At 37.5% G+C, this 14,408-nt stretch overlaps 1 protein-coding gene across 3 annotated transcripts in view; it reads right to left on the minus strand.

The window, feature by feature from the left end:
- LOC126188292 (juvenile hormone esterase-like) overlaps nucleotides 1-14,408 on the minus strand; it is a 546,097-nt gene that overhangs the window by 98,532 nt on the left and 433,157 nt on the right. For all 3 annotated transcript variants that reach the window (XM_049929880.1, XM_049929879.1, XM_049929878.1), the window contains exon 10: nucleotides 5,615-5,747. In XM_049929880.1, coding sequence (XP_049785837.1) covers nucleotides 5,615-5,747 — 133 coding nt within the window. The remainder of the gene's footprint in view (nucleotides 1-5,614; nucleotides 5,748-14,408) is intronic.

The raw sequence follows: 14,408 nt of genomic DNA on the forward strand, positions 1-14,408 counted from the left end.
TGAAGAACGGATATTCGTCTGCTGAAATAAAACGTGCGTTGAGGCAGCCACGTAGAAATCATACTGACGTACAGGCTACTGCAAAATCTAAGGTTTCCCTGCCGTTTGTTAAAAATGTAACGGAAAGAATAGGGAGGATCTTGACAAAGCGGAATATTACCGTAATTTACAAGCCCACCAGGAAGATACAGGAATACCTTAAGCCTGCCAAGGACGCTCGCAAACCTTTGGAAAAAGCTGGAGTGTATAGGATCCCATGCAGCTGTGGTGATGTTTATGTGGGTACAACTAAAAGAACTGTTTCTAAACGTTTGGAAGAGCACAAGGGAAATTGTAGAAGAGGAGAAATGGAACGATCAGCTGTTGCAGAGCATGCTTTCCAGCCAGGGAACCACAATATTCATTTTGAGGAGACGCAAGTACTAGCGGCCACAAGCGGATACTACGAAAGGCTCTACAGGGAGGCAATCGAAATCGCTAAACACCCAAATAATTTCAACCGAAAGGAGGAGGGTGTGAAATTAAATGGTATATGAATGCCAGTGTTAAAGAAGATGTGTACTACCCGTCCACTACTGGGTGATGGCGATGGCGATCGACGGCAACAGACGGTGGCCAATTGCACTGATGTTTTCAAAACACGAGACGTCACACTGTGGTGCGGGAGTGCACGGACACAGAATTTAGCTGCAGTCAGTAGCGAGCCAGTGGGTGTGTTGGACCTTCCATCGACCTACGGACCCCCTTGAAGATGTCTTCCGCAGTCGGAGACGAAACGTTGGGAATTGAGACAAAATTCATCAACCGACCACGGCATAACAGCCCGGATAATTATAATGGACAGCTACTTTAATTATTCATCAAATGAAATGTGCTCTTTTCTTAGCATTTTAACTGTCATGTTCTACCCTTCAGTAATACATGAAGTAATCATGAGACACTGTGTTCACTGAATACTAATTCATAATGCCTTGATTCCATCCCAATTATGACTAATGATTTGAAAACATGCTATTGTGTTAGCAGCCACTGGAAGATCAGATGGATACAAAGAGTTACAACATCTTCTTGACATGGGGAATTAGCCTAAAAATACAAACAGTCAAGTGTTTTATAACTCATATTTCCAGTAATGGGTGTTATCTATCATTATGTATATTTGTTAAAAAGCTTAACACATTCCACTGAAAGTTGTACACAGCTGCATTCAGGTTATTTAAAATATGGTATGTCCATAATATGGACAGTTTGGTAATTTGGTCATTCAGATGATACAGCTTATTTTTGTTTCAAGGGTTGAAGTGAGACTAGCCACACTTTTTTCTTCGTTCATCAGTCTTTGATGCAACCTGCCATGAGTTCCTCTCCTGTGCCAATCTTTTGATCTCAGCAAAATACTTTCAAACTACATCCTCAATTATTTGCTGGATGCATTCCAATCTCTGTCTTCTTCTACAGTTTTTACCCTCTACAGTCCCCTCTATCACCAAGGAAGTTAGTGCCTGGTGTCCTAACATATGTCTTCTCATCCTGCCCCTTCTTCTTGTCTGTGTTTTCCATGTATTCCTTTTCTTGCTATTTCAGTGGACAACTTCTTCATTCCTCACCTTATCAGTCCACCTAATTTTCAACATTCTACTGAAGAATCACATCTCAAATGTTTAAATTCTCTCAAAGGTTTAAATTTTATCAAATATTTAAATTCTCTTCTGTTCTAGCTTTCACACAGTTCATGTCTCAATGCCATAGAATATTATGCTCCAAATGAACATTCTCAGAAGTTTCTTCTCAAATTAAAACTAGCCACATATCAACCTTTATTTGTTTTCACATATTGAAACAGAAAAATTTGTTGAATTATCACAAAAATCAGATATTTCTAGAGTTGGTGCTGTTATCTGCTCAAGTGCAAGGGTGTTGACAAAAATGGTGCTTGTTTTTTTACAGATTTCCTGTAGAGTAAAATTAGAAATAAAGTTGCTGTACACAGAACATCAACAGCTCTACACAATGTTTTAATTCCAAGAGATTTGCACTGGTTGATTGATGAGAATCTATTTCCTACAAATTTGAAAAAAAAAAAAAATGCTTGTTTTGCTGTCATTGTCAGTAAATAAAAGCTTTTTCTAAGTTTCTGTGCTACTTGGAATTCAGACTCTGAGGTAAAGAACACTAGTTTTTTAAATGATAGGAACGTGAAAAGTAGTCATCATCAGGATAATGATGGGGAACAGGAAACAAATTGGGGAAAGCATATATGGTTAAGGTAAGTCAAACTGGATCAAGAAAGACACAAAACACATTTTTTTAGCTCATGCAGACAACTGATTGACAGCAAAAATTTGAATTTTGGTATGCTACTACTAGTATGGTGACAACACATATAACTCAAAAGGTTATAACTGAAATACAAACAAATGAAGTGAAAGTGTAACCAAAGTCCAACAGCAAGTAACAGAAAATCAAAGGCAAAGAGGATATTGGGGATAAATTGCAAATGAAATGGATGTTACTGCACCCACACTGCTATAGAAACAAACTGACATTGGTCATGAAGTATGTTTACAGAAAATGGAAAGAGGGAATCAAACATAGTTTGTGAGCAGGTGGCAAGTTTCTTGGTAGGAAGCACCCAGAAAGTTACCTTCAATGGAGAGTCAACAGATGTAGAACCAACCACTGGCATGTCCAAGGGAAATCTGTTGGGATCATTTCTGTTCAAATTGTATAGTAACCCTAGCAACAACAACATATTTTATGTAGCTTGCACTACCAAAGGGGGAGGAATGTGAATATCACAATAAATCCACACATTACTTGTGCACATTAGTGATGCATACTTGGTGATACACGACACAGTTCTGAAGTGATATGTAAAACCATACATCACCCCCCCCCCCCCTCTCACCCCAGTCACCATCCCACTTAGACAAATGATTTCATCAAAAATTCAGTTACTATAATTAAATCATACCCATGAATATGGTAATCGTGTCTCTTGGGCAATCTCACAAATTATCTGGTGTTGATTGTCATCCACAACACAGTAAGAACAGACACTTTTTCTTCACTGAGACTGGGTTGACCTATCTGATGAATGTCTGCCATATTGTAGCACCTTTTGTAGAAAGCTTTTACTGACCTTTCCACCTTTCTGTAAGATAATGCACATTCCCTGTAAGCCCCTTGAAGGCCTTGATATCCTCCAGCATGTTCAGTTTTTATCCAGCTCAATTATTCTTGTTTTGAAAACACTGTGACAGCACTATAATACATTGTCTGCTAAATGACACTGCTTATTATAATTACTCATTCATATGATGGGAGGAGAGAGATTCCATTTGCACTGAGGTAAGGTAGGTGTATGTGACAAACGCATGGTATAAGCAACATTGTTTGATTCCAATGGATTGCATCTCTATCATAGTATGGCCACAATTAAAAGCCTTCACATATCCAAAATAGTAAATACAATGAGGTGTGGTTTTTGCCGTGTTACAATAAACAGTGTGATGAAGGCTTGATTTCTGTAAGTAATTTTAATTATGACAACAACTTTGGTCTTTTTAAAAGTAAATATACCTCTTTATGTGACAGCAGAAGTGTATAATGATGGTTTCAGTGATGCAACATATAACCAGATAATAGTGCTGGTAACCACTGCCTCACCAACAGGAGAACAGGCACTACTGTACTAAATCTATGCAAACATCTAACTCAAGTATGGTTGGTCATTTGTTAACCAGTGCAGTGCTGTTATAGCACTCGGACAACTTGTTTGTGCAGCTAATTAGATTTTCACAATATATATGACTGTCAAGAAATTTGATATGGTTCACATTTATATTGGTGAATATTACCAAAATGTCAGAGCAGCTACACGATTGTAGGCCAAATGGGTTCTTGATTATGTTAAGCTCTTTAAAAACAATCTAAAGAAACTAAAACTGTGAAGAATAAAATATGACAATGTTAAGGAATAGCAACTGATGAGGGAGATGCAACTTTTTAGCAGCAGTAATCCACAATCCATATGTTACTACAATGCACTTTACACATATGAGTGGGTTCAGTCAAAGGAGCTATCTTTCAACATTTTGCTCCATCTTTCAACATTTTGCTCCATCAACAGCTTCATGGACAACTTTGAAAATTGGTAACATTTTTCTAAATGGTGTCTATGAAATCTGCAAAGTGATGTGGTATAGCCGGCCGAAGTGGCCATGCGGTTAAAGGCGCTGCAGTCTGGAACCGCAGGACCGCTACGGTCGCAGGTTCGAATCCTGCCTCGGGCATGGATGTTTGTGATGTCCTTAGGTTAGTTAGGTTTAACTAGTTCTAAGTTCTAGGGGACTAATGACCTCAGCAGTTGAGTCCCATAGTGCTCAGAGCCATTTGAACCATTTGATGTGGTATTCAGAATGAGATTTTCACTCTGCAGTGGAGTGTGCACTGATATGAAGCTTCCTGACAGATTAAAACTGTGTGCCAGACCGAGACTTGAGCTCGGGACCTATGCCTTTCGTGGGCAAGTGCTCTACCAACTGAGCTACCCAAGCATGACTCAAGACCCATCCTTACAGCTTCAATTCTGCCAGTACCTCATCTCCTACCTTCCAAACTTCACAGAAGCTCTTCTACAAGGTTCACAGAAGTGCTTGGGTAGCTCAATTGGTAGAGCAAGGCAAAGGTCCCGAGTTCGAGTCTCAGTCTGGCACACAGTTTCAATCTGTCAGGAAGTTTGATGTGGTATTTCTTACAAGTTTTTGCTTACAGGTAAAGCATCATTTGGTAACAACAGGCAAACCAAACTTCACAATATGCACTACTGGTCAGTTGAAAATTCATACTGGTTGAATAGATAATGGCCACAAATATGTATAGTCCCCTAAGAGATATACTACCACAGTTAAGTAAGACATCCCAGTGAATGTAAGGCAATCCACATCATATCGATATGAGAGACGTCTTGTTCAATCCACACAGATAATCACAGACCTTCTTAACAGAACATTTGGAACTAGCTAATGGACTGTCTGGGGGGGGGGGGGGGGGGGGGGGGGGGGACTGGCCTGTATGCTCACTAGATTATCAGCAAACTTCACAGGTATAAAATTAGAAGTTAGAATGATTTTCATAGAGAAGTCAGTAGTAGGATCCTGTAAAGGAAGTCATGTTATGTCAACTTATATACCTTTAGTGCATTATGTGAAGAAGTAGATACTGGTGAAGAGAAATAATGATTATGTGAATGGAGCTGAATGTGTGAACTGACTGGAGTGTTGTGATGCCTATCTCGGTGTGGTGAGTGAGTTTTGTTGAGGCTTAGTTAGACACATGTTCCGTACACCATATTCATGATAAATTTTATGATGTAAAATGTGTCAAATGAACAAACATAGAATGTGTGTTTGAATAAAAAACTGCTAAATATTTTTTTATACATAGCTAAGGCACACAAACTTGTTTCACATCATATTAGCTAGATTATATGTACTATATCTGTCTTTAGAATTAACATCACTATATCACTGTGCAAAATGATTAAAAGATAAATAAATGTTACTATTAACATTTTACAACCAGTATAAAACATTTTTAATATGATATTTACCCAAAAGCTGCAAACTGTGTCCATAAATGTGTCATTGCATTGATAACATTCCAATCAAAGCTGTCATTTGATAGAGATGGAAACAATGCTGGAGTATGAAACAGGTACAGTAGATCATCACAATGGCATACTCCTAAAAATAACAGAATTATAAATTTATATGAAATGGAAAGTAGTTGCAAGTGAAAACTACTTATTTTGTTATGTCTAGCTAAATGTTTTTGTAACTTATATTTCTGAATGTCACAGACAATACATGCTTATTAGACTGCACTTATATTGTTGACTTCCTGATTAAATTAGATTAGACAGATTGTTTTTTCTGTGGACACACAGTACTGAGATACTTATAAACAGACAATTATGACCAATTGTTTTTTATTTTAGTAAAACTGAGTAGGCCTTATCTCGTTGCTACCTATTATATATTTACAAGTGGAAATGTGATGTTTCGTCATTTGTTTATGTATGCTTCCTTACAGGTTTAATTTCTGTGAAAGAGTTACCCACTTAATTTGGTAATCTATTATCATATTATTGCTGAATTAATATTGCTTAATGTAAGTGAAAAGTGGCCAATAAGCTGTGATATTGTTAGATCTAGAAGTGTTATGTCAATCTTTTTCTACTGGCATAACTATAGTGATGTAGGCATCCAGGAAGTAAATGAGGTTCCTCTGTTGTTATGTAAAATTTACAGAAGATATAGGACTGGTTGGTTGGTTGGACCAAACAGGATGGCTATCAGTTCCTTTGGATTAGGAAAGGACGGGGAAGGAAGCTGGCCATGCTCTTTCAAGGAACCATGCCAGCATTTGCCTGAAGTGATTTAGGGAAATAATAGAAAAACTAAATCAGGATGGTTGGGCACAGGTTTGAGTCATCATCCTCCTGAAAGTGAGTCCAATGTGCTTACTACTGTGCCACCTTGCTCAGTTAGATATATGAAGATAATGGGCCAGGAAGAGGAGATTGCAGCTGTTCAGGCTGAACTGGACAAGGCATGAAAATATCTGGACCATTTAAGGAGTATGGACAATATACAACCAGTGGGAAGTGGTAATATGTAACAGAGGATTCAAGCGAAGAACTTACTCAGGCAGCTTTCTGCTAATATATGTTTAAACTTTTCACACACAAATAAGGCACATACAATGTGGACAGAGCACAACAGACCTATAAACAAAAGAACAAATGGAATGTTTGAGCAACCAGCTGCACTTTGTGTCTGTCCTAGACAATACAGCCACTATTAAGAAGAAAGGTAGAATTAACTACATCACTGAAATTAATTAGAAGAGGATTTTTTAAGGTAACTGATATGTGAACACTAAAATTTCTTCGTGAGTCCTCCAGTACTGTTTAAAAACAACACAGAAGAGTACATGAGATTCTCAGTGACATAATTTTTTAGTAAATTCTTTTATAACTGAAAATTTAAGGCATTTTAAAGGGTGGGGTGTTCAGAAATAGGTGCATTAACATAATTCCACATGAATAAAATTTATGAAAGTAAAAATACTGTGTCAAGAACTGGAAATGAGTTTTCAAACAAAGGACACGTAATATATTGATGGAAGCAGAAATAAATGAACTCACCTCGTTAACAACAGCAATGCATATGGACACATTAAAATAAGTAGATATTATTTTTTAAATTTTAGTAATTGTGTAGTATGATAAGTTTAGGTGAAATGATGATCTTAGACCCAAAATTAGACACTATACTAGAGGAGAGTGAAGAGGTGTCAGACATAGGAGTAATAGATAGAATAACCAGAAAAGAGGAGGTGTTTGTGGTAGCAGACAAGAAAATATCAAATGTGGAAAATATTTTGACACTGATAGGATCCAAAATGAAGAAAGTTTAAATGTAGCAGAACAATCAGTTAACCCAGGGGTCTCCAAACTGCAACCTGCAGGGCAACAATGGCTGTGATCACCATCAATCCGGCCTTAGATAAAGGGTCAAACATGCATAGTATCCAGCCCACCATAATTTTCTTTTTATTACAGTTAAATCTTGCTTATTGAGCCCCTCGTACAATGAGCCATTCACACGATGAATAGCAGAATGTGTAAGAAACCTATCAGCTTAACAAATAATGTTTTGCATAAAAGGTCTGTTTACTGTTACTTTTTTCAGTCTTTAATAACCACTATAGAACCCATCTTGTGGCCTGGACCAGTCTCTTTGACCACTATAAATGAACATTAAGCCATGCATTCTCATATAAACTATTGCTGTGTAAAGTCAAGCAAGCTCTGTCAACACTGTATTCAGTCAGCTGTACTGATAGCAATGCACCTCGTGCTGCAGTTGTTGTCACCCGCACAACTACCCGGGCTTCCATGACTATGTTGTAAATTCTCTGCAGTGATGTTGAAAGATTGTTTCTTTGCCAGAACATGGTACCCTTTCCCTTGCAGCATCTGTTTACGAATTTCAGTTCTGATTTGTTGTCGCGAACTAATGAAAAACCCAATAAGAAGTAGCTTTGGATGCTACAAATTTAATTAACAAAAATGCTGTCTCTTTTTTGACAAATTTTGAAGCACAGGTGTAAACAAATATCTGCAGACATGTTTCTTCTCAAACATGATGTACTATACTATAAATAAAAAATTACAGTAATGTATTATAGATCTTTTTGAGCACCTATTTTTTCAGAATGGTACTCATTGACCTATTCTGTACATTTTCCCACAGAAAAAAAGTGTTTCCTTAATGAACACTTATTATTTTGTGACCACTTAAGACACACATTAACTTAGATATATAATGTAATTGAACATTTAAATTCTAATTAAGTATATGAGATTTCCTGAAAATTTGCCTTACCTAAGAGATATAGATAGGTAATTCACATAATGAAATTTAGCATTGTAACTATGGTTAATGAGATTAATATAGATGTAACTTCTCACTTGCAGTTGTTTGCAGTCATGGATCAAGTTCATTAATGGAAAGTATCATCAACCACTTCAAAGGCTCATCAGTTAGTTTATATCCACAAATATTTTTTGTATGTTTCATTTTGGGGACAAATAGTGCTATGCAACTGATCAAACTGTGTGAATGGACCCCTCCTGCCGGAGGTTCAGATCCTTCCTCAGGCACGGGTGTGTGTGTTGTTCTAAGCATAAGTTAATAGTTTAGGCAATGTGTAAGTCTAGGGACCGATGACCTCAGCAGTTTGGTCTCTTAAGAATTCCCACACATTTGAACATTTTTTGTGTGAATGGAAGACTCTTATAAAATTTCAGAAATGATGAATTTAAATATTTATCTTCATAAAAAATGCTTCTTTGCAAATCAACCATTTCCATTTGAAGTTCTTGGCAAGAGTTTGTATATCAGTGTTAAAAGGGTTTTGAAAAGTCTTGATATAATTTTCAATTGCACCAATCCCTGAAAAAAGGGACTCAAAATTTATTTTTGAATCACTGAAAGTTTCAATTGTGAAATCTGCCAGAAACTGAGTTGCTGATTGAATGTTGAGCATGTATTAAAATGCATGAAACATTTTCCATTCAGCTGAGACTGAAACAAAACAATTTTTTGTCAAAATATGAGTGTACAAATTAGGCAATAGCTGGTGTTTCCCTCATAATTTTAAATTAACATGTTTCATATGTTTAGTTAAAACTGTATAAGATGATAACCTCCATTGCCACTCATTGTTTTATAGCTCAGCCAGAGGATGATTCCTTTCATTCAATAAAGTTCCGATTATGTTTGGAGCTCAAAAATCATGTCAGAAATTTCCACATCTATGCCAGAGTACTGCCATCTTTCTACAATCTCTTCAACAAACTCCTGGAGATCATATGATCTTATGTAATTAACAGCTGATAAGATTCGCTTTACAGCTTCTGACATATCCAAGCAATTTCCCCACAAAGACTGTTGATGAATGATGCAATGCATAATTAATGGGTTTGATTCATCATCATTTTCTGCTGCCTTTCACATGAGAGTAACGACACATTTTCCTCTGAAGAATGTTCCTCTGAACAGCATTTTCTACTTCTTAAAAAATTTCTTTTCTCATGGGCATTCTGTGAATGCTATGGACATCAAGAAGGTCTTCATCCACTTTATAATTTTTGTTTATCCCTCAAATAAAAATTAATACCTGTGCAGTGTCTGAAACATCTGTTGTCTCATCCACAGCCAAAGAGAACCAGTCTACATGTAGAATTTTCTCAGATAACTGACTTACTATACTTTCAAAAATATCATTTATTCTTTGAGACACAGTGTTTGCTGACAAACTGGTGTTTTTAAATAAATCATATTTTTCTAGAATCATTTCTTCAACTATTGAAATGAGGCAGACCTTTATTAATTTGCCACCAGTAAATGGTTTTCCATGTTTTGCTATTGCCTGAGCCATGCAGAAACTACCATACGTTGCTGCTTCTTGCTCGGAATTTACTTTCTTAAACATTTCAAACCATGTTGCAAAGACATGTGTATTTCTAATCATTGAGTTCCAGTAAACTTGGAATGACTCTGAGAATATTAAATCTCATAATGACATTTTATGTCTTCATTGAGAACTGATACTATCACAAACTTTGAAAGACAACTTTGTGAAATATATGAATATTTTGAATGAAGGAGAGAATGTTGTAAGTACAGTAGATGATTCTATTGTAAAGAAAATTTTTTTGCTGTAAAAGATGAAGCATTACATTAACCAGCAAAGGATAATGAAGTTTCAGCTTTAGTTGCCAAAAATCATTTGGAATTTGTCATTTGCAAAGGAGTTGTATGGAAACAAGTATCTGAGATTTTCAAAACTTTATACCTTCACAAAAGTTATTGTAATTTTGTAGTCAATAACAGCTAAATTAGTGGTTGATGTTCTAAAATGAATTCCACAGTCTGTTTGGAAACATTAGCATATATGTTTGTAATGATGATAAGTAATGAAATGTTTACAACAATACCTAATTTTGATGCAAAACTTTGTAATTTTAACTTGCAATTTTCAATGACTGATCAGAAATTATGTAAAAATATTTTGTAACAACGCCTTAACAATGCTAAAGATACAACTAATTTGCATAGAATGTCTAATTCTGTCAAAATTGGTCATAATTTTGAGCTGTCACTTATTGAGAGAAAAGAGTAACAGTCATTTGTAAAAGCAGACCTGTGTCAGTTAATGCACAGAAGTCTTGTAGTCTCTACGTGAAAGCAAATTTAAAGAGAAGATTAACAGTAGAATACAAAAGTAAAGTACCATAGTTCGTGATAATTAAGAGACTGAAGAAGCCACAAGGTAAACTGCACAGTATTGAAAGCACAAGCATGTGTATATGAAAGTATTCCCTACCAGGTGACAGGGAATGTCCCAATAACAGAGTTGAGGTGGTTAATTATACATAAATTTTATTCACAAAATGCATTAGAATAGCATGTCTACAGTGTACCATTGGTCAGAACACCCTGAGGTCTTTGACTTGTCCAAAGATGTTCCTCTCTTCTCTCGCTAGCAATGCATGTCACAGTCAATATCCCCACAGAACTCTCCCCCTCACAATGTGGAGTACTAAAGGAAAGATGTGGACTGCATCATCATTTGGCTGGACTAACATGTGCAGGTGTGCATGAGACCAGCTGTGTTGTGGTTGGCTGCAGCGAAGGGAAGAGTTGGACTGTTTGTCGAGGTCATATCATGTGTGGTGTTGGTACTGTAAGGCTCATAAGGGATCAGATGCCACAGAAAACACCTGGCACACATGAACCAGGACTCTTGCAAGGCATCCAGTAGCAGAAGAAATCCAACTCTAGATGGGAACATATTAGATATCTTGGCGACAAACAGACCTGATCTTTTTGAGGAAGTTAATCTAGAAGAAGGTATTAGCGACCGTAATGTCATTGTGGCCTCTATATCAGTGGAAGCTGCAAAACAACCAAAGAAACAGCATAGAGTTTTCTTGTTTGCGAAAGCAAATAAAAGTGTCATTAATGAATATCTTCATAGTCAGCTCCAAGCATTCATCACAGGACACAAAGACATTGAGCATCTTTGGTTGGAATTTAAAGGTGTTGTCCACCACGTGCTGGAGAAATATGTGCCTAGCAAAAATATAGGGGAGGGAAAGGATCCACCTTGGTTCAACAAACATATTAGGAAGTTACTGAGAAATCAGAGAATTTTGCACAGTTGTTTTAAACATAGTCACTGCCCCAATGACAAAAAGAAGTTATACAAAATGAAAGCAGCTGTCAAAGGTCAATGACAGATTCTTTTAACGAATTTGAAAGTAATATTTTATCTGAAGATTCTAAAAATAACCCCAAAAAATTTTGTTCGTACGTAAAATCTACGAACACTACAAATAATTCAATACCTTCTCTTGCTTACAGTATGGGTAATGTAATGGATGATGATAAACAGAAGGCTGAAATTCTACACCTAGCTTTCAAAAACCTGTTTACGGTACAGGACTGCAGTATCATTCCCCCTTTCAATTATTGACCAAACGCAAGGATGGCTCACATAATGTTTAGCGTATCTGGGATTGTAAAACAGTTAAGATCCTTAGATGCCAGGAAGGCATCTGGCCCAGACTGTGTCCCCATAAGATTTTATGCTGATTATGCTACAAATATAGCACCACTGTTATCCACCATCTATCAGAGATCATTGGAACAGCAGGAAGTTCCACGTGACTGGAAGAAGGCCCAGGTCATAGCAATCTATAAAAAGGATAGAAAATCGGCTGCACATAATTACTGGCCAATTCGGTTGACATTGATTTGTTGTACAATCGTGGAACATATTTCGTGTTCAGACATAATGACCTTTCTAGACTCTGAGAAGCTCATCTGCAGAAACCAGCACAGTTTTAGAAAACAATTGTCATGTGAGACACAGCTGGCCCTCTTTGTTAATGATCTACCTGAGGCTCTAGATACCGGCTCCCAGGTTGATGCCATATTCCTCGACTTTTGAAAGGCATTTGACTCAGTTCCACACTGATGCCATATTCCTTGACTTTCGAAAGGCATTTGACTCAGTTCCACACTGTCACTTGCTCCAAAAAGTGTGCCGCGTGGGGTAGCAGTGTGGTCTGAGGCATCTTGGTAGCAGTGCGGTATGAGGCATCTTGTTGCGGTCCAAGAGGATACCCCATCAGAGGTTTGAGTTCTCCCTCGGGCATGGGTGTGTGTGTTGTCCTTAGCATAAGTTAGTTTAAGTTAGATTAAGTAGTGTGTAAGCTTAGGGACTGATGACCTCAGCAGTTTGGTCCAATAAGGCCTACCACAAATTAAATTTTTTCCAAAAAGTGTGTACTTATGGTCTATCCAATGACATATGTGGTTGGACAGAAAGTTTTCTAACAGACAGAGAGCAGTATGACATCCTGAATGGGGGGACTTTGACAGAAACAAGCATAACATCAGATGTGCCCCAGGGCAGAGTAATAGGTCTTCTGCTTTTTACAGTTTACATAAACGATCTGGTTGATGGTATTGACAGCAGCATTAGGTTGTTTGCCAATGATGCTTTAGTCTACAGGAAATTAGTATCACACAAAAGTTGTGAACAAATCAATGAGGATTTGCAGAAAATAAATGTGTGGTGTAATGCCTGGCAGTTATCTCTCAATATTAGTAAGTGTGACCTAATGCATATAACAAAGTGAAAATCCCCATTAATATATGAGTAAAAATAATGCCCAGTCTTTGGAAGCACTAACGTCCATCAAGTATCTGGGTGTGACTATTCAAAATGATCTCAAATGGAATGATCAGATTACGCAAGTAACGGGTAAGGCGAACTCCAGAGTGCGGTTTATTGGTAGAACCCTGAAGCGATGCAGTCCTTCAACAAAGGAAATTGCTTACTATACTTTAGTTTATCCAGTCATAGATTATTGTTTGTCTGTATGAGACCCTTACCAGTTGGGTCTGATTCAAGAGATTGAGAAGGTCCAAAGAAGAGTGGCAAGATTCGTGACTGGTACATTTACCCATTGTGAGAGTGTTACAAATCTCATAGAAAGTTTGAAGTGGGACACATTTGCAGATAGATGACACGCTTAATTGGAGGGGCCTGTCACTAAATTCCAAAATCTGATCTTCACCGAGGATGTAGAGCATACATTATTACCACCAACTTTCAAATCACGCAATGATCATCATCCAGAGATAAGGGAAATTAGAGCTCATACTGAGGCGTTCAGACAGTTGTTTTTCTCTCGTGCGATCCATGAGTGGAACAGAGGGAGAAGGGGGGAGGGGGTGGGGGGGAATATGACTTTGGTGTGAATAGTGCCCTCCACCACACACCACTTGGTGGCTAGTATATATTTATATAACAGAGGGAAACATTCCACGTGGGAAAAATATATCTAAAAACAAAGACATGTCTGCTTGTGTCTGTATATGTGCGGTTGGATATGTGTGTGTGTGCGAGTGTATACCTGTCCCTTTTTCCTCCTAAGGTAAGTCTTTCCACTCCCGGGATTGGAATGACTCCTTACCCTCTCCCTTAAAACCCACACCCTTTCGTCTTTCCCTCTCCTTCCCTCTTTCCTGATGAAGCAACCATGGGTTGCGAAAGCTTGAAATTTGTGTGTGTGTGTTTGTGTTTGTTATTGTCTCTATCAACATACCAACGCTTTCGTTTGGTAAGTTACAGAATCTTTGTTTTTAGGAGTATATATTTAGATTTAGATGTAGAAGAAAGCAGTGACAGTGTGGTAGCTTCTGCAGCTGAATCTGCCCCAGCCGATGGTGGTGTAGGTGGCAAGTTTGGCAGTTTTC

Source organism: Schistocerca cancellata, chromosome 5 (genome assembly GCF_023864275.1).
Source record: "Schistocerca cancellata isolate TAMUIC-IGC-003103 chromosome 5, iqSchCanc2.1, whole genome shotgun sequence".
Taxonomy (NCBI): Eukaryota; Metazoa; Arthropoda; class Insecta; order Orthoptera; family Acrididae; genus Schistocerca; species Schistocerca cancellata.